We start from the raw sequence: 19,035 nt of genomic DNA, 5'->3' as shown, positions 1-19,035 counted from the left end.
GCCGCCTACCTGGCCTCGTGCCGCGCCGCGCTGCAGCACGCCGCCCGCGCGCGCGCCACGTGAGTACCCCGCCCGCCGCCGCCTGCGGGCCGACCTGGCGGCGCGCCGGCCCTACGCCGCCTACCTGGCCTCGTGCCGCGCCGCGCTGCAGCACGCCGCCCGCGCGCGCGCCACGTGAGTACCCCGCCCGCCGCCGCCTGCGGGCCGACCTGGCGGCGCGCCGGCCCTACGCCGCCTACCTGGCCTCGTGCCGCGCCGCGCTGCAGCACGCCGCCCGCGCGCGCGCCACGTGAGTACCCCGCCCGCCGCCGCCTGCGGGCCGACCTGGCGGCGCGCCGGCCCTACGCCGCCTACCTGGCCTCGTGCCGCGCCGCGCTGCAGCACGCCGCCCGCGCGCGCGCCACGTGAGTACCCCGCCCGCCGCCGCCTGCGGGCCGACCTGGCGGCGCGCCGGCCCTACGCCGCCTACCTGGCCTCGTGCCGCGCCGCGCTGCAGCACGCCGCCCGCGCGCGCGCCACGTGAGTACCCCGCCCGCCGCCGCCTGCGGGCCGACCTGGCGGCGCGCCGGCCCTACGCCGCCTACCTGGCCTCGTGCCGCGCCGCGCTGCAGCACGCCGCCCGCGCGCGCGCCACGTGAGTACCCCGCCCGCCGCCGCCTGCGGGCCGACCTGGCGGCGCGCCGGCCCTACGCCGCCTACCTGGCCTCGTGCCGCGCCGCGCTGCAGCACGCCGCCCGCGCGCGCGCCACGTGAGTACCCCGCCCGCCGCCGCCTGCGGGCCGACCTGGCGGCGCGCCGGCCCTACGCCGCCTACCTGGCCTCGTGCCGCGCCGCGCTGCAGCACGCCGCCCGCGCGCGCGCCACGTGAGTACCCCGCCCGCCGCCGCCTGCGGGCCGACCTGGCGGCGCGCCGGCCCTACGCCGCCTACCTGGCCTCGTGCCGCGCCGCGCTGCAGCACGCCGCCCGCGCGCGCGCCACGTGAGTACCCCGCCCGCCGCCGCGCTGCGGGCCGACCTGGCGGCGCGCCGGCCCTACGCCGCCTACCTGGCCTGCGAATGACATTGCGTACGAACAAAGAACTCCGCGTATAATGTGACTCAATTATGTAAATTATATGTACGACATATTGTAAACAGCTAAGGCTGGTTGCGTCATGTTACTTTAACAAACGTCAAAAATATTTCAAATTTAATTCAAAAGGCACCGGTTTTTTACGGCTAAACTAAGTCGGTGCCACTCAGCCTAAGTAATTGATTCCTTTCCCTAACTTACATCACATTATCTCTGTGAATAAATAATATTTTAATACTTACAGACAAATCAACGCAGTCGTGCTGGAGTGCGGCTGGTGCGCGCGCGCGGCGGCGGCTGCCCGCGCGCTGGAGNTTACGGTTATGGATATTTTTTTATTTCGGATATCCGATAGTTTCGGTTACGGTTACGGATATCCATAACATCCCTGCTTGGTAAGATGGCCCTCTCCGTTTCGCTCATACCTTTTAAAATGGCTTCTCCATCTCATTTAAGCCAGAAACTTGAACTTTGGATATTTTTAACCAAGGTAGATAAAGTTAAAAACGGGATTATTTCCAAAAAACCAAAAATTGTCGACAATGAGGATCAGTACTGTTGTAGAAAATTCAATAAAACTAGTATTTACGTTAATCTTTAAGACATAAGAAAGATATATCTTTTTGAATTATCCAAATCGGACCATTACTTACGAAGATATTAAGTAATAAACATAGGCCGTTTTTGCCGCTAAAAGTCAACGTACGCAGGGCCGCATGACGTCATTATATCCGAATCGAGCGCAGCCGGCGTACTATTGTGATGGAAAATATTTTTTTCCAGCTAAACTATCAGTTTTAGAAAAAATCTTTTAATAACATTTATTCATCAAAATAAAGTAACCTATCGACCAGTAATTTTTAAAAATAAAAATTGTGAAAAATAAGTATCGCTATGTCCAAAAACCACATTTTCATAGGATTCGATGCAATGCGGAGACGCGGTTTNTTATACATAGTCACACCCAGACCCGTCACAGAAATTAAAATTCATCATTTCAATTTCTTGCCCGGCCGGGAATCGAACCCGGGACCTCTCGGCATAGTAGCCCGTTCTGAACCACTACACCAAACGGCCGACCATAAGGACCTGTGTAGACACACCGCACCATCACCGTGCCATTGTACGGACCAAAGTGACTGCGTAGTTACCGTTTGGTGCCTTTAAAAAATGGCCGTACATCTAAAAAGATGTTAGACTGGATTAGTAACATAGGATTCATTCTGGGCGGCGTTAACTGAAACAAATCGTGCAGTGCGCTGTGCCGACCGTTACATTCAGCGTCAAATAGTTCGTAAACCGAAAGTAGCGAAAAGTTCGCAACACCTCTTTGTTACATTGCAATAAGTTTGTGTTATCAACTTTTTTGTTTATTTTGGGTGTCAGGAACTATTTGACGCTGATTTTACATTAGTACTATGTATTTAACACGCAGTTTTTCATATAGTTCAATTTCTGTTTCCTACGTTGTCAAACGTACTCAACATGCCATGGTCCTTCGAGCCAGATGATAGAGGATGTCTTATTTTGCTCTAATAGGGTCCTCAGCGAGCACATCTCATTTTCCTAATATACCCTGATTTTATTTTCCACTCTATCAATAGACAGTTTGACACCATACCCCAATAATTCGAAACCACAACTGTTTTAAAAAAACTCTTCATTCTGGTCTTAAAAACCTAATTTATTTTAAACTAGCTGACCCGGCGAACTTCGTACCGCCTTAGCGTAGAGATTTTCTTAATATTTTTTTCCGTAAGAACCATCCTTGGACTTCCACAAACATTTAAAAAAAAGAATTATCGAAATCGGTTCAGCCGTTCACACGTGATGCCGTGACAACGCGAAACGGGTTTCATTTTTATATATATAGATTACCTGTAAATTTAGATNGTTGGTGGTTCAATGTGCATTTTGGCTGCCATTTTCCGATCGAATCGAATTACTGGTGACGCGGCGACTGACATTAGTGAAAACTTCATATTGGTTTGCGATGGCATTTTGACTAGACCCACTGCTTGTTTCTCTAAAAACCGGCCAAGTGCGAGTCGGACTCGCGCACCGAGGGTTCCGTACAAACCTGCAAGGTTTACAAAGTTCGTTCATTACGACAATCGAGTCATAACTATGGTATTTTTATTGCAAAATGAAATTCATAACATGACAATGGGGNCCGCCTGGCGCGCCTGCACGCCGCCCGCCACGCGCACCACAACGGTGAGTGTACTACAAGTACTGCCCGCTGGAGCAGCTGGAGCGCGGGCCCGGCGTCCAGATCCATAATAAAACATCATCATCAACAGCCCTTTACAGTCCACTGCTGGACTATGAGCCACCTCCACTATAGTGGAGGGTTTTGCCATAATGCCCACGCTTGGCAGGCGGGTTGAAGATCGCAGTTTAAAAAGGTTGACAGCGAGACATTTGGGCGAAAACTCTCGAATGTCTCATTCGAGATTGATGAGTGTACATCCGGCATAACAGTTGACACCACTGGCATTACTGAAATAACCGTATCCTTTAGCCACTGTTTTCGGCAATAGCAAATGACAGTAACCTTACTTAACAGTGGCGCCAACTGGTGAGAGTTAAAATGATAGGCCTCATTGCGAAAACGCCCGGAAGTAGGGCGGACGCATGGCTAAACGAACTAAAGGGCGTGTTTTTCAATATCTGTTGTAACGGCGGCATTACAACACTACACTTGCACGCACAATAGATCAATACCAGTAGCAGAGGTATTAAGAGTCTATTGACCTAGAACAAAAACTCAACAACTCACCGCGGCACCTAGTATAGTCGATAACACAACTCAATTCCATTCACAATGCGTCATCAATGACGTTATAATAGCCTATAGTACAATCGACAGCAGCACACTATACAAAACTGTTACTCTTCTTAACATCAGATTTTTTAGACCAATATATAAAGTGCATCAATTTTTTGTTTTGTGTTTTAGGTGGCGAGTTGATGGACGAGAAAGCTACAAGACTGACCGCTCACATTAAGGCCATGACAGCCGAAGTGAAAGCTGATCCTTCGTGGGAAGGTAAATTACATAAGACTTTAAATATGACATTGTATCCTATGACATTCGGAAATTATTTTCCATTAAGACCAGAGGAGAGAATCCTTGAATTCCCAGACTTGCTATTATTTGTTGTTCGGGAATATAAATGCACCCTATGGAGGCGAATATTCTGCGACTATAGTCTGGTCAGTGAGCACGTAGAATTTTGTCCAATGACCCCAAGCTACTCATCCTTATCGTTTGCGCATAATTATGTTGCTGTCGCGCTCGCACACTCACTGCAGGTGCCCGTCGCACAGTCATAACAGCAATTTATTACGCGCGAGCGATAAGGATGGGTAGCTTGGGGTCATTGGACAAAATTTTACGTGCTCACAGACCGGGCTTTACACGTACTAAATTTCACACTGTGCGTTGCTCTTGCTGGTTCTAGTTACTTAAGGCTTTTTTGTCTTTTTCTTTAGTTCGTTCGTTTCAGTCAAATAACGTCCACTGCTGGACAAAGGTCTCCTCCAAGATGTCCATTTTTTTTTGGTAAATAAAGATTTTCTATTTTTCTACCAGGTGCGACCCCCGCTGTGTTGGAAACATTGGAGCTGACAGTGGAGCGCGCGGCGTTTTCGCGTCTGTACCTGCAAGTGCTGTTTCCCAACGGAGATGGCGACATCGCGAGGGATCAGTGAGTTTTATATTATTTTATTGAGTCTCATTAGCATAAATAAATAAATAATCTTTGGACAATTTCACACAGCGCCTGCTAGCCCCAAAGTAAGCAACTTAATTTGTAACGGGTAATTATAACAACAAGGAACAAAAAAAAAATTGTGTTATGGGTGCTGGCTTAACGGATATACTACTTATACAGGGTGTCCCGTAATGTAACGATGCAGTAAAGCAGTAAAATGTTGTCAGATGCAGTAAAAATAAANAGACTTCCGCGAGCAGCCGTCACCAGCAACATCGACGAGTCCTGAATCTTCACCAGAGCTAACTAAGCAGACAACCACCAGCATCGTCAAGAAGACCCGTTCCGGACGAACTTCAAAACCCGTCGTTCGATTTAATTCATCATAATAATATTATTATTCTATTTATAGCACGCCTTCTTAAATTACATAACAATGCACTTGACTGGTATTTTTGCTTATACGGCAAATACCAGTATCAGTTTACATATCGCACCTGTAGTCACAATACTTTTTTTTTTTTGTAAGCTATGATACATTATTATTTTGTTTTTATTTTTGCACCCCCATTACATTGTATTTTTTTAAAGGGGGGAGTGATGTAGCGTCAGCGTACACTGCATTTGTTTATTAGACAAAACACAGTAGGTCGCGCGTCACGACTGACGCACATCTTATTAGTATATAAGCAGTTAATAATTAATAAACTACGCTCTTGATTATCGCACACGCATCCAGCTGTTTCATTTGTCGTCTCCCTGCTCAGGAGCCAAAGATTTTTGTTCGAATTATAATTGAAAAAGTAGTTTAATTGGGTTGACAAAATAGTGACGTCACTTGCTTGTAGTGCCATACGAAATCTATGGGCGAGTTTAGTTTTGACAGTTTTAAAAAGTACGTCAGTTGACTGTGGTGTCAATATGTCTATTGTACCCAAAGCACCATGGGGTCCTTCGAGCCGGATATTATCAAATAGATAGATAGATAGATAAATCATTTATTTGCATACACTTAACACACACGAAGAGTAAAGTTGAATCAAATCAAATCATTTATTTCTCTTGAAAGTGGTACATGTAAGTGATGGTAAAGTAGATTAGAGTAGTATCACACATTTCACCAGAGTATGACCAGGCCTGTTCATCTCCGCGAGTTTACATCGAAAACAAAACACGCACGATTGCCCCCTACAAGAGTACTATTCGACAAGGCCTCACATACGAGCGAACATTGACTCACGCACGCGTATTCTTGTGTATGATGGAAAAAAATAAAGAAAATGGTGTACTAAATACTGTGCAGTATTTAACTGCCTAAATAATAATAAAAACACAGAATGTACTTTTTTAAGTTGCCTCAAGACACTGAGAGGTAAATAAGTAGTTAATATTATTCATGATAATTCATGCTAAATCATGTATTTCCTCCGCCATTTTCTGCAGATTGGCACCTCACGTCACATCATTTTACCGAAGTCAGCCCTATAGCTTCGGCGCAGTACCGATCACTGACGTTTGTCAACAAAACTTCTGACAAACTTGCTTGACTCTTGAGACAAGCTAAATTACACCATATTGTTAATGACATTGAGCATACATTTTTTTAAATACCTTCGCGAAGTAAAACTTCTGTACGTAGTACTTATTATTATTCTGTGGTATGGCATGCAAAAATATAAAATTTAAACAATGTCATTTTAAGTTAGGTCAACAGTAAAATTATCGAGATCAAATAGAACACAAAAGAAGGAGAAATCTTAAAGAAGAGTTTTCTTCTAGGGTCTTAAGCGAGCACATTCGGCGGCTGGCGGCGTGGTGCAGCGCGTCGCGCGCGGGCGTGTCGCCGCGCCACGTGTGGGCCGCGCCCTTCCCGCGCGCGCAGGCGCTGCTGAGACATCTACCCGTCTACCGCACGCCCAGGGACAAGGTAATATATTTATTTATCTTTATTAAAGAAACATACAGCCTTTTTTGACACATGCAGCTTAAAATTAAGTAATACTCATCATCATCATCATTACAGGCAGGACGTCCACTGCTGAAAATAGACTTCTTCTTACTCGGGCACACTTGTCAGAGTGGTCGTGGTGTTCGATGTTATTTCCGAGGGTAGCTCTCCATTTTCTAACGGTTAGAGGCGTCGCGAGTACACTGGATCAAAGTGGACTCAGTAGCCTTTGTGATGGCGTTTATCCAGCGGGTTGGCGATCGACCGCGTGCCGACCGCTCTTGCCTTCCATGCCTGAATATAGAGACATCCCCCAATGATTTCCACAGACCGATTGATAACGACCTGTATCCAGCGGTTCCTGGTACCTTAATGAGTGATGATGAGATCGTCAGTCTACCTTGTGGACTTTAGTTCATTTACGGATCTCCTCATTTCTGATTCGATCTCGTAAAGAAACATCGTGCATACCCCTCTCCATAGTTGATATTAGGCCCATTATTAGACATGATTACACCAATGTTCAAATTCTGCAGTTGGCGCCATAGTAAACTCAGTCACTTGCTAGTGGCTAAGACAGTGGTACCAACTGGAAAGCGCTGAAGCAAAGGAGGGCTATCGCGCTTGCTTTTATCAGCATGGCGCCACTGTACAGTGGTGAAATCTCTCGTATGCCCTGGTTACTAACGCAAGGCTAACGTCTAACTCCACAGGTCATGTGCGTAATGCGCTGCGTGACGTCACTGATGGCGGTGCTGGGGCTCACAGAGGGCGACGCACCCGCCGCCGATGACCTCACACCCGTACTCGTGTATATCATCATCAAGGTAAGCGTGACGTCACTATTACATGGCGCCTGGCTGCAAATAGCCATTTGGAAGTATCTTAACTGCAAATAGGTTGGCTGCTGCAGACCATTGCTTATAGTTCTTGCAACTCACGAAGGCGAGTGAGCTTTACTTGTGTGTGTGTACGTGTACACTGTACATTCACTTACTTAAATGTTCCAATACAAAGCAATCTAAAGTCTAGTCGCAGAGCATATAAAATTTCGTCCAATGACCCCAAGCTACCCATCCTTATCGCTCGCGCATAATTATTGCTATCGCGCTCGCACACTGCGGCCGCCCGTCGCATAGTCGCGACAGCAATAGAATCACGCGCGAACGATAAGGATGGATAGCTTGGGGTCATTTGACGAAATCATATCTGCTCGGCGACCGGACTTTAGCTGGGGATAACGATAAATACGTTTGGGATAATAGACAGACCTATTCTTCTTCGACATCAGCTAAGTTTAATTTAAAGCACTACTCATTCTGATCTATTCCAAACCGTGTAGGTACCTAAATACCATATTTCTTACCAGGTCAACCCACCATCGCTTCTGTCCACCATCGAGCTGGTGAACGCTCTGGGCGGCTCGGCGCTGCAGGGCGAAGCCCTATACTGGTGGACGCAGTTCTGCGCCGCCGTGGCCTACATCAAGACCATGGACTACCCGCGCGCCGACCAGCCGGACACCTAGCCCGAGACCACGCGTCTGGTGAGCGAATGTCACCTTTATTGCTATTACGCTTAGTGTAAAATTTTGATTGCCGTTTCTAAAAAATATAGGTCGCTCAACGAAAGCTGAGACGAGTCTGACGCAGAAAGTGCACTTCGCAAAATGAGCACTTTAAAAAATGCGCACTTTTCTATACAAATGTAAATGCTGAAGAGTTTGTTTGTATAATATCAGTATGTAAAAGTGCGCATTTCACGAAATGCTCATTTTGCGAAGTGCACATTCTGCGTCAGACCCGTTGATGAGACGAACATGATGTGATGTTCGAATACAAAACACAAACATTACACATCCAAGTTCGAATATCGAATACTCCAGCTACCTCGCTCTTGAGTTGCTGAAGTGGTTTCTTTTTGTAGAGTGTAACCCCACTTTCTGATGGTGCGTCCAGACTGGGCGAACGGGCTCACGCGGCAAACTTGACATCCTGCTCACTCAAGAGCAAGATGAGCAAGATGACCAGCGTGCCGCGCGAGCCCGTTCGCCCAGTCTGGACCCACCATAATAGTAACGAAATGTCTGCAAGCGAGACAGAAAGCATTGTGTTGATGGTCTCAACTCTTGTTGCGCGACCAATGCCATACATTGTTTAGTGGTGCCTATACTTAGTACTCACTGTTTACATAAATGGCTTCGTTCGTCAGTGTGGCATAGGTCGAGCTTTAGTCATAAAGATTAGTACACTTACATATTATTATGCCATCATCTAACATTAATAGTGTTGCGTCAAGCGTCAAGATTACGGGATCACTGCCATTGAGATATAATGTACTACGTACTAGAGAAGACATGTCAACTAGACTGTTTCTGGCACGCAAACAGGTCCATGGACCGAAATTCAATTAGTATGTGCTCAGCGGTTGCTGTGACAACACGCTTGAGTGCAGTTTTGTTTTTTGAAATATTATGCCACCCTATAGACGAAAATACTGTTCAAATAACTCCAGATACATATTAAGTAAAAATCAAGGAATGACTTTTTACCATTAAGTTGTACATTTATGCACTTTAAAACACTAATTTAATTTGTTAATTATAAGGCGTCACCGCGGCGGCAGCCATTTTACGAAAATTTCAAAGAATAAAAATCGCAGACTTGACACTGACGCATAAATTACTATACGAAAGGAAGGTTAAATACAGCAATAAAAAGATTTTTTTTTAAATTATAAGCACTTTGTACAAATTACTAATAGTCCCGTCCAGCCCCTTGTGTTAAGCTAAATAAGCTTGGGTTACGGGTGGGCTCACACAATAGTCGTGCGGCATCATGGATCAAACTTGTTTGAATCTCACTGCTGTTGTTCGTATGCGACTGGTTAGTTAGTAAATCACCCTAATTATTGAAACCTAGCTCACGAGATAGGCTAAAATTATAATAATTGTACAGTGTGTCTGGTCACCAGTGTCCGACCCGTTAGGGCGCAATAATATGATCAATTTAATCGACAAATCCAGTATTAAAAAATTACAGCTATTTTAATTTTTTTAGTTTCTGAGTCTGGATGGATTCATTTATTTACCAGATCTACCGATGTACAGGACCTATGAGTATAAAAGTGATTCGTTCGACAGCTGAAAAAGTAAGCAATACGTTGTCATCAAAAGCTTCCATTTAAATTTCTTAGAAACACTTGAACGTAAAAAAAATGATGCTTCTTTTTAGATTTTTCAATGTTACAAAAAACTAGAAAGTTTTACATTTTTAGATGCACTAAGTCATTACCTAAAAACTTATATACCTTGGCTTTAAATCAACTAGTCTAGGTGCTAGCTACACAGGAAATGCAGCGGTAAAAAGGAGAGGTGGGAATAGTCCCGTAACTTCTACCTCACAGCTATTATACGTGTACTCAACCACTGAGATAGTTAACAATAGAGACAATAAAATAACTGAAAGTTTCTGACTTTCAGTTATTTTATTGGTTCTGGAATGAAGGCGTGGGTCATCCCTAGCTTTGTTCCTACCGTGACGAGTGGGAATTTTTCTAAAATCTCAAGATGGACTGACTGAAGATGCGATGCGATGTGGAAATCNTCAAATTTGCCAAATTATTTTTAGATTTTACTCAATAATGGTAATGAAATTCAAGAATCTATTTCATTAATGGACTACAAGAATATATGTTTGATGATTACTATATATTTTTAAGCTTATTATATGAGCATAAATAATAGATACAGGACTTTGAAATAGAGTCTGCGGCAATTTTTCCGTAAAATGGTTGTGGGAGATGGGGCACTGAGAATTAAGCAAAAGAGTTTTAGTAAATCCGTTTCATTAATGGTCAACACCAAGGATCGACCTATCTTTCGCAGTTATTAAATAATCTCTGGGTGTTGCTTAAGATAGTAATTCATGCTTCCAAAATCTTAGAAATTCGCACGAAAATGTAAAATGGCTCTTAAGTAAAAACTGCTTTACCTAAGTAGAAAATACTTAACATTTAGATTTCACTTAATCAATTAAGCAACTACACTGTGGTGTAAATATTTCAACTATTTGCTTAAAATTCCTGATAGTCTACATTAATAATGCTGTTGAAATTGTCCCTCCTATTAACGTTTACTATCTACGTATGTACTTTATTGTATGTGAAGTTATTTATGGATGACCTCGGCAGAGGGATTTTTGAGATTATAATAATTTGGCCCTAAATTACTAAAACTTATTTTCTAAAATAAAGCATGAATATTGGGCCTAATTTTAAAATGGCGAGCGGAACACAAATAAAACACTCGCATAATTACAATACCGAATCATCTAGTACGACTGTGATGTAGCGTTGGATAATACTCTAAAGAGGTATTTTTGAATAAATGTATGAAATGGTGTGATATTTAAGATTAAATGCATATTGGATTGGATCTACTAGCGCGACGTAGTAGGCATAATTAGGATTAAGGATATGTTAGAACGCAATGTTTTAGCAAATGAATTCTTAGAAAATTTTACAGGTTTCATTCAACGCTTGAATCTCAATACACCGCGTGGCATTTCAGGTCTTCATCAATTACAGAATACTGTTATGGAGACTGATAAATGGAGTCGGTTATGGTGTTAAGTAGCTGATATTGATACGTAGAGAAAACTTGTCCCTTTATTATGTTATCTATCAGCATCTTTTGGTGCCGTCACCCACTCCATGTAAATCAACTCTCATAAGTTAGTGTGAGTTATCAATATTATAAAATAGTCGCTGTGTAAACTTGCCAACTAAAAATTACTACAGGACATTCTTAAGATGTAAATGCATATTAAACGTTAATGTAGGTTGCAACATTATAAATTGTGGTAGTTTTTGCTTGTCCTGTAACGTTTCTTGAAAGTTAGCAGGTTTACAACTTGCGGCGACGAAATGTATTTTTGTATGAGTTGATATGGAATTATGAATAACGACGGTGTTCTATCTGTATGGGCTTCCTAAAATGGACAGTGGGAGTGGAATGGGGCTAGTTGTTGTTGGACTGTGTTCACGGCAGGCTAAAGGTCAGAAAATCAAAAGTTGTGTCCATGCAGGGAATGATAATTTAGAGAGGAAATTTACTTCTGTTAAGACAACCCCGGCTTACGAGATAATTTACATCTAACGGATATTTTTCACTCGTTTATTCAGAATGTGTATTTATTAAACGGAATCTTATTATCATTTAGGGGCTTACATTTCATTGCCATTACTCGAAATGTTATATTGAAACAATTAGAAGTATTCTATTGGGTGTAAATCATCTCCGCCGCTGCTTTTACACGAACACCTATGCAATCTGCTACTTGTAAAAATAAAAGATACACACGAATATTAATTTCGAATAAATGTGTATTTGAAATGCTCGTTTACTCAAGGAGTTAGTGTAAAAGCAGTACCTATAAAACGTATTTACTATTTATTAAACTTAGGTTAAGCTAAAGTTTTAATCGTTATTTAGCACCGGTTTATTTTGCACTATTTCAAAAGACACTAATTTTAAACATCCACTGTAATACCTGTACTTAGAATGTGTCTAAAAACTAAACACACTTCAGGCTATTTATTAAAAACTAGCTGACCCGGCGAACTTCGTACCGCCTTAGCGTAGAGATTTTCTTAATATTTTTTTCCGTAAGAACCATCCTTGGACTTCCACAAACATTTAAAAAAAAGAATTATCGAAATCGGTTCAGCCGTTCACACGTGATGCCGTGACAACGCGAAACGGGTTTCATTTTTATATATATAGATATAGATGAAAAAACCTAACACTGTTCTCATCCTACATTAATATAACTGTGAATCCACTAAAAAAATCTATATTTTCCACTATCTTACGAATTACGTAGTTTAGATTGGTAAAAATTTAAAAATGTATGTATTGATGCATATGTATATTTTTAACCGCTGTTAGTTGCTACAACTTAGTGTAATTAATGCAAAATATGTATCTATTGTAATCAAAGCAATGAAAATTATATTTAGCAATAAATATTAAATCGGATTACTTGAGTTTTCCTATATTATAATAGAACACGAGCAAAACGCTGTTTGAAGTGAAATAGGAATTATTAGGGCTCGCGCGCACGAGTGACTTTTTTGTCACATCCTTAGATTTAAGGAAAATGTAAAGTTTCTGTCACTGTCACTTCGCTGCGTTCGCGCACCTCCATAGTCATCTCCATGGACTTCAAAAAGGTTATGGCGACAAGTCACCCCTTTCCCTTATCTTACGTTGCAGTACATTTTGATGACGACTGGGAAGAATAGAACACAGCATACTGTAGACCACAAATCCACAAACGTAGATGTATGATGATACCTACTATAGATACGAGATTTGTAGGTACCCACACATTCAATAAATAAATGTGATGTTCTATTTGGCCTAGTTCTACTACTGGTACACACGGCCACAGTATTAACTATCCATTTCCGTTTTTGCTCTCACTCACATCAAATGGTGATTATTTGCGATAGAACGAGACGACATGACTGGCAATGGGCAGTTAACACTATTGCAATAACAACCGGGTAGTTTCGTGCGGCGCGGAGGTATAGTATACTAGCTTTTGCCCGAGGCTTCACCCGCGTGAAATTTAATTTGTCGTGATAAATTATAGCCTTTAATATAGTTTCATCAAATTCCGTTCAGTAGTTTTTGCGTGAAAGAGTAACAAACGTCCAGACATCCATACAAACTTTCGTCTTTATACCTAAGTAGGATAGCTTTGCGGGGAGGGGGTCACCCCCTCGAGGTGACGTAACAGAGCATCCGAATGAAATTTTGCTGAAAACACCCCTTTCGTGTGAATGATAAAAGGGAGTTTTCTCAGCCATTACAGCAAGACTTCAGAAAAGATGCACTACCTAACGCGATAACCTACGATGCGACGAATTTAAGTCTTTCAATTCGTTTTAGAATTTGAACTACCTATTGGATGAAAGAATATCCAAAATAAAGTAAAACCATTGTTTTTGTGTTTAAATACTGGTGTTGGTGTAGGTGAAGCTCAGCAAAATTATTTACATGATCTACATGTGAAGTGTGTACCTAATCTACCATGTAAGTACCTAGGTTTACATATTTTACTAAAATACATAACTACCTAGATAAAAGAATTTCAGAAATAAAAGATAAAAATTGGCGTACATAAGTTTATTATGCACTATGATTTTCCATTTTTGAAAGTACACTTATAAACAACACCACTTTGCAGCAGCAGGACACTGAAACAAAAAGAGAAATTAATGAAGTCACAGTTCATGCAACCACATGGTTCTTGGGACAAAGAAAGTGAACTGAATCAGTAAGAGTTGGACGTCATGGCACTCAGAAGTAGCAAATAAATTATAGTAACATCATTTTGTAAGTTTCCACATCAATGATCTTTGGAATATTGTCCTGAAGGAATTAGTAGGTACCTATGTGCAAATAAAAAAATATTTTACATACCTTATCACAGTGTTGGTTGTCTATGATCGTGGCCTCTCCTTCTTTTCTTTGTACAGGGCGAGGAGCGACACATTGGCGACCTTGACCACCTGCAAGAAAGAATATCATTGGGTTAAGTCAGAACAGCATGTTAATGTTACTTTTCTACCAAAATCAGTTAGGCTGACTGCATCATGGCATTCAGAGGAGCAAATACTCCAAAAACTAAGCTGATCATCATAGATATTGAGTGCAGAGCTAACTACAAAGTAAAGTTGGGCCAATCAACAACTGAATAGGTAAAGAAAGCATGTTATTATCTGGCCTAAATGACCATGTGGGTTCTATCATCATCATCATTTCAGCCATAGGACGTCCACTGCTGAACATAGGCCTCCCCCAATGCTTTCCATGTTGATCAATTGGTAGCGGCCTGCGTCCAGTGCTTCCCTGCTAACTTTTGTGGGATCTATGCTAGAATAAAATTACTATCCTCACCTTAAATCTGACTCCGGGAATGTCACCCACAGCGTGACCTTTACGACCGAATCCTGCCACTAGAACTTCATCGTTCTCTTCAATGTGGTTGAGGCAACCGTCGCGAGGCACGAACGCCGTGACCTTCTTGCCGTTCTTGATGAGCTGGACCCTGACGCACTTCCTGATGGCGGAGTTGGGCTGCTTGGCCTCGACGCCACTGTGGAAATACATACATACTTGAAATAGAAATAACATCAACTTATCTGAATGCAGATAATAATCAAATTCAAAACAACATACAATCAAATCAGTGTAGGTATTCAAATAACATGTGTTGTTTATTACAATACAGAAATCAAAGAGTACAATATCTTCATACACAAAATACATTTTCGATTGTACAGTTAACTTTAAATACTGTTTACACATAGAATCAATGAAAATAACTGTAGAATTGAGTAAACACCACGCAAAAACTGGCATAACCTCAATCAGAGTTCACTGACCTCGCGAGTTACTACTATTTACTCTTCGCTCGTTGCGTTCACGTGGAGTGCGCAACGCGCCACTCGCAGTATTATCCTGTGATTGTAATAGAAACACATTCACAGGTATAATACCACGCGTGGTCGCGCCGCAGCCAACACCGACGCCCGACGCCATCGCACTTGGGCGCACCCACTCACGTACTCCCCACAAGCCGTAGTTCCACAATACTTCATTTACATAACTTACATATATTACAGTACTTGATAATAGCTGTTTCTTCAGTAAAAAACGGCACAAGGAATATTATGAGCGCCGAGTAAACTGGAGAAACGTACTTACACTTTCTCCAGGACGATGCCCTTAGCGTGAGATGCACCACCGAAGGGATTAGCCTTCCACCTCGTACCCATGTGGGCTTTTTTGTAATCTTTGTCTGCCCATCGCTGCTCTCTGCGATGGTTCACGTGCTTGCGCGCCGTGCGAATACCACGGGGCTTACCTGAAATTTTGAAGTCGCCGGTTAGCACTAAAGTTCACAAAATTCACTAAAATCGAAGTTTAGTTTTCACGACTAGGTAATGATGAGAGGAAAAGTTCCTTCGCACCTCGCAATGAACAAACGAGTAGCGAGATGGAAAAAGATTAACTTTACACCACGAGAAAAACATGTCTCCGCCATGGCCGACAACTAGGCGTCAAGACATTTTTTAATTTTACGGGTAAAATTACTGGAAACCGTAACACTTTTATTATTCTGGCGCGTTTATAGCACTTTATCACACATTATATCCGCGAAATAATTATTAAATTCACATTTTTAGCACAAAACTGCTCCTTACCCATTTGGATAGCACGACACCAATCGGCTACGGATGGGAAAAGAAATTATCAGCCAACCAACCACAAGCTTCAATTCGTCATTTCTACCAACTGCGAAAAACAAATTTCAGTGTTGCTACTTTAGGGTTCACCCTATTTTTGACAGCAGTTGTCAACTAACATTGATATACACTTTTAGCTTTGCTTTTAGCTTGTTTTTTACCGACTTTGGTTGCTTTTGAGTCACGTAAAGTTGAGGCTTACCTTAATAAGCACTAGCTTTCCGCCCGCGGCTTCGTCCGCGTGGATGTTTGTCTGTCACAGAAAAACTTCATCGCGCGCGTCCCTGTTTCAAAAACCGGGATAAAAACTATCGTCCTTTCCCGGGACTCAAACCATCTCTACACCAAATTTCATCAAAATCGGTTTAGTGGTTTAGGCGTGAAAGCGAGACAGACAGACAGACTGAGTTACTTTCGCATTTATAATATTAGTATAGATTTGTTCGGCTTCGAGGGGACCCCCAATCCCCTTCCAGTTGTTTTCATAGAAATTTTCTCCTCGTGGCCCTGCTGATCAGAGAAGTACCGAGCCAGAGCGGCTCTCCAAGAATGGACCCGAGTACATCGGAGGATTGAATTTGAATAATGTCCGATAGTGGCCTGAGCAAATGCCGTCGGTTGGCCTTTGGTCTCACTCATGTGTTGATAGCTCTGAGCCCCGATTACGGTAATTTTTAACGTCTACAATCCAGACGCGCTTCTTCGATTCTGCGATACGATTGGTCAAAACAGTCAGCTGTCAGTCAACGTCAGCTGTCGTATCGCAGAATCGATGAAGCGCGTCTGGATTGGGGAAACGTTAAAAATTACCGTAATCGGGGCTCAGACTAAGGTTATNCATTTAAACTAGTAACAAATAGAAAAACTCAGAAAAAAATTAACAAACATTTATTAAAGACCAAATCCTCTCCTAAAATGCACATTACCACTGCTTTTCAAGAAATTTTAACGCAAGCTCCTCCAGCTCCGGTGATCCAACATTCTCAACAGAATAACCANCTATACGTAGTAATATTACTTCAATGATCACTGCTTGTCTTATGCCCATTTTCACCATCAATTCCTATTTTTTAAGTGACCCTTACGAAAACAAAATTACTGTTATGTGTTACCATATCACTTAAAAATTAGGGATTGATGGTGAAAACGGGCTTTAAACAGACTTGCCTATTTTTTAACTCTTCAATGTTGTATTTCAGGTTTCAGCGCGTGTCCTCGAGTGTAAATTGGAATTGATCCGGCGCGGTGCGTTCCGTCAGCGTCGCCACTCCCTCTAAATTACTATTAACTGTTCACACACTAGTTCTCTTAAGTACGCGTACACGCCGTTTAGTTTTCACCTAGGAATCTTCAAAAACATCAGTTTACGTATCCAATTTCGTGTTTTCGGCACATAGGGTTAGAATAACAAACAGATAGAGACGGTATTCAATTAGCAATGAATAATGCATGCCATATCATAGAGGTGGACCGACGACCTGATAAAGGTAACAGGAAGGCGCTGGATGCAGGCCGCTACCAACCGTGCGATGTGGAAGTCATTGGGGGAGGCCTATGTTCAGCAGTGGACGTCCTGTGGCTGAAATGATGATGATGAATGTATGTCATCGTTATTCAGTTTAATCCCTATAATGTCGTCTCGCTAATAATACAATTTGATCTTGATCTAAATACAAATCGATGACCATAGATTTTAGTTCCTCAAAACTCAAAATTATACCTGAAATGTTTAGCTGCCTGTTGATTCTATCGTTAGTAAATATATCTATTTTCTGAGCGTATAAATTTTCTTGACCACATTAGGTTTCAATTTAACTAAACGGTAGTGTACACGTAGCGCGCTCTAAGACTTCATTGTAAATTAAGTTTTAATCTAAGTGCAACGAATTAGACATCCGTGTGTATTATGTAATCGATCGATCAAAATTGTACTATAAATCGTGTTGTCACTAGTAGAAAGATCAACGTCATCTTTTTCACTCTCCCACTATTATTTCTTCTTTAATATTACTTTTTATCTGTTATTCTTGCTGTCTGATCTAGTGGTGGTCAAACACGTCGAATAATCAATTTTAACATTATAAGTAAACTGTACCTAATTCATCTAAAAATGTGAATTCATCCTCGTAGATTACTTTATCATTAACTCTTAAGAGCCATTTCACAAAAATATTCCGCGCGAATTTAGCTACAAACTGTCAACGCAAAGACAAAAGAGTAAAAAGAACGCCGAAATGGACAAAAAAATCTTGAGCCGTGACCGTAATAAGACTTGATATAAGTTATTAATTTTTAGGTAGAATAAGGTATTAAAACATGAATAATTAATTTAAAATTTTAATAGAGTTTAGGTATTTAGTCTTTCAAAGATTTTTATATTTCGATTAATAAATGAAACACGTATAGGTATAATATGTAAAATATATATTATAGCCCGACCAGGAACATAAAAAGCCTCGCCATGTTGCGGAAAACTAATGGTACTAATTTCTTTTAATGGCAACAGTAACTGAAAACTTCATTGACATGTCACCTTGCATGTCAATAATAAACTGTCTATTGCTGTCAAAGTGTAAACAAACTTTATTTTAAATGTGTGCAATGGATTTGGGAATTAAATTGCTAAAAACTTTTTATAGTCGTGAAAGAAAACTGGTTCACAATGTGTTAAATTATTTGTCTAAGAGAAGTACTAAGGGTTCGGACAATATTTTCATTGAATAATGTTTCCGACAAAGGTTGTCAAATTGACTGACATGTTTATCGTATAGTATAGTCCACTATGAAAATTAGCTGTGGTTTGTTTCAACTACCTATTTTAAAGATTTTTGTCACTTTGAAAGTGTTGAATTTTATGGAATTGGGAAAGAAGTACCGAGTTTGAAGCGTTCATGAGCAGACATTGCAGTTCAATATTCAAGTTCTGAATTTGATTATTGATGAATATCAAAATAAATCCTACTAGCTCGATTGAT

The 19,035-nt window shown here is 41.9% G+C and overlaps 2 protein-coding genes across 2 annotated transcripts in view; one reads left to right on the top strand and one right to left on the bottom strand.

Annotated features, from left to right (window-relative positions):
• Gapvd1 (GTPase activating protein and VPS9 domains 1) overlaps nucleotides 1-18,152 on the top strand; it is a 48,896-nt gene extending 30,744 nt beyond the window's left edge. The window contains 8 exon segments of the mRNA XM_028308146.1: nucleotides 1,317-1,392; nucleotides 3,232-3,289; nucleotides 4,035-4,124; nucleotides 4,671-4,785; nucleotides 6,571-6,718; nucleotides 7,453-7,566; nucleotides 8,109-8,285; nucleotides 17,260-18,152. Coding sequence (XP_028163947.1) covers nucleotides 1,317-1,392; nucleotides 3,232-3,289; nucleotides 4,035-4,124; nucleotides 4,671-4,785; nucleotides 6,571-6,718; nucleotides 7,453-7,566; nucleotides 8,109-8,267 — 760 coding nt within the window. The 3' untranslated portion in view covers nucleotides 8,268-8,285; nucleotides 17,260-18,152.
• On the bottom strand, nucleotides 13,920-16,124 carry RpS23 (ribosomal protein S23). The gene is made up of 5 exons (XM_028308112.1): nucleotides 16,019-16,124; nucleotides 15,519-15,678; nucleotides 14,709-14,907; nucleotides 14,232-14,320; nucleotides 13,920-14,005 (listed from the first exon to the last, which is right to left on the bottom strand). Exons 1-4 carry the CDS (start codon nucleotides 16,020-16,022, stop codon nucleotides 14,252-14,254), a joined length of 432 nt encoding a protein of 143 aa, XP_028163913.1. The 5' UTR covers nucleotides 16,023-16,124; the 3' UTR covers nucleotides 13,920-14,005; nucleotides 14,232-14,251.
• Nucleotides 18,153-19,035: the final 883 nt, after the last annotated feature.

The sequence above is a fragment of the Ostrinia furnacalis genome, unplaced genomic scaffold (assembly GCF_004193835.3).
Source record: "Ostrinia furnacalis isolate ACB-3 unplaced genomic scaffold, ASM419383v2 OfSCF2392, whole genome shotgun sequence".
Lineage (NCBI taxonomy): Eukaryota > Metazoa > Arthropoda > Insecta > Lepidoptera > Crambidae > Ostrinia > Ostrinia furnacalis.
Note: the sequence above shows the minus strand (reverse complement) of the source record. Positions and strands in the feature narration are given on the sequence as shown.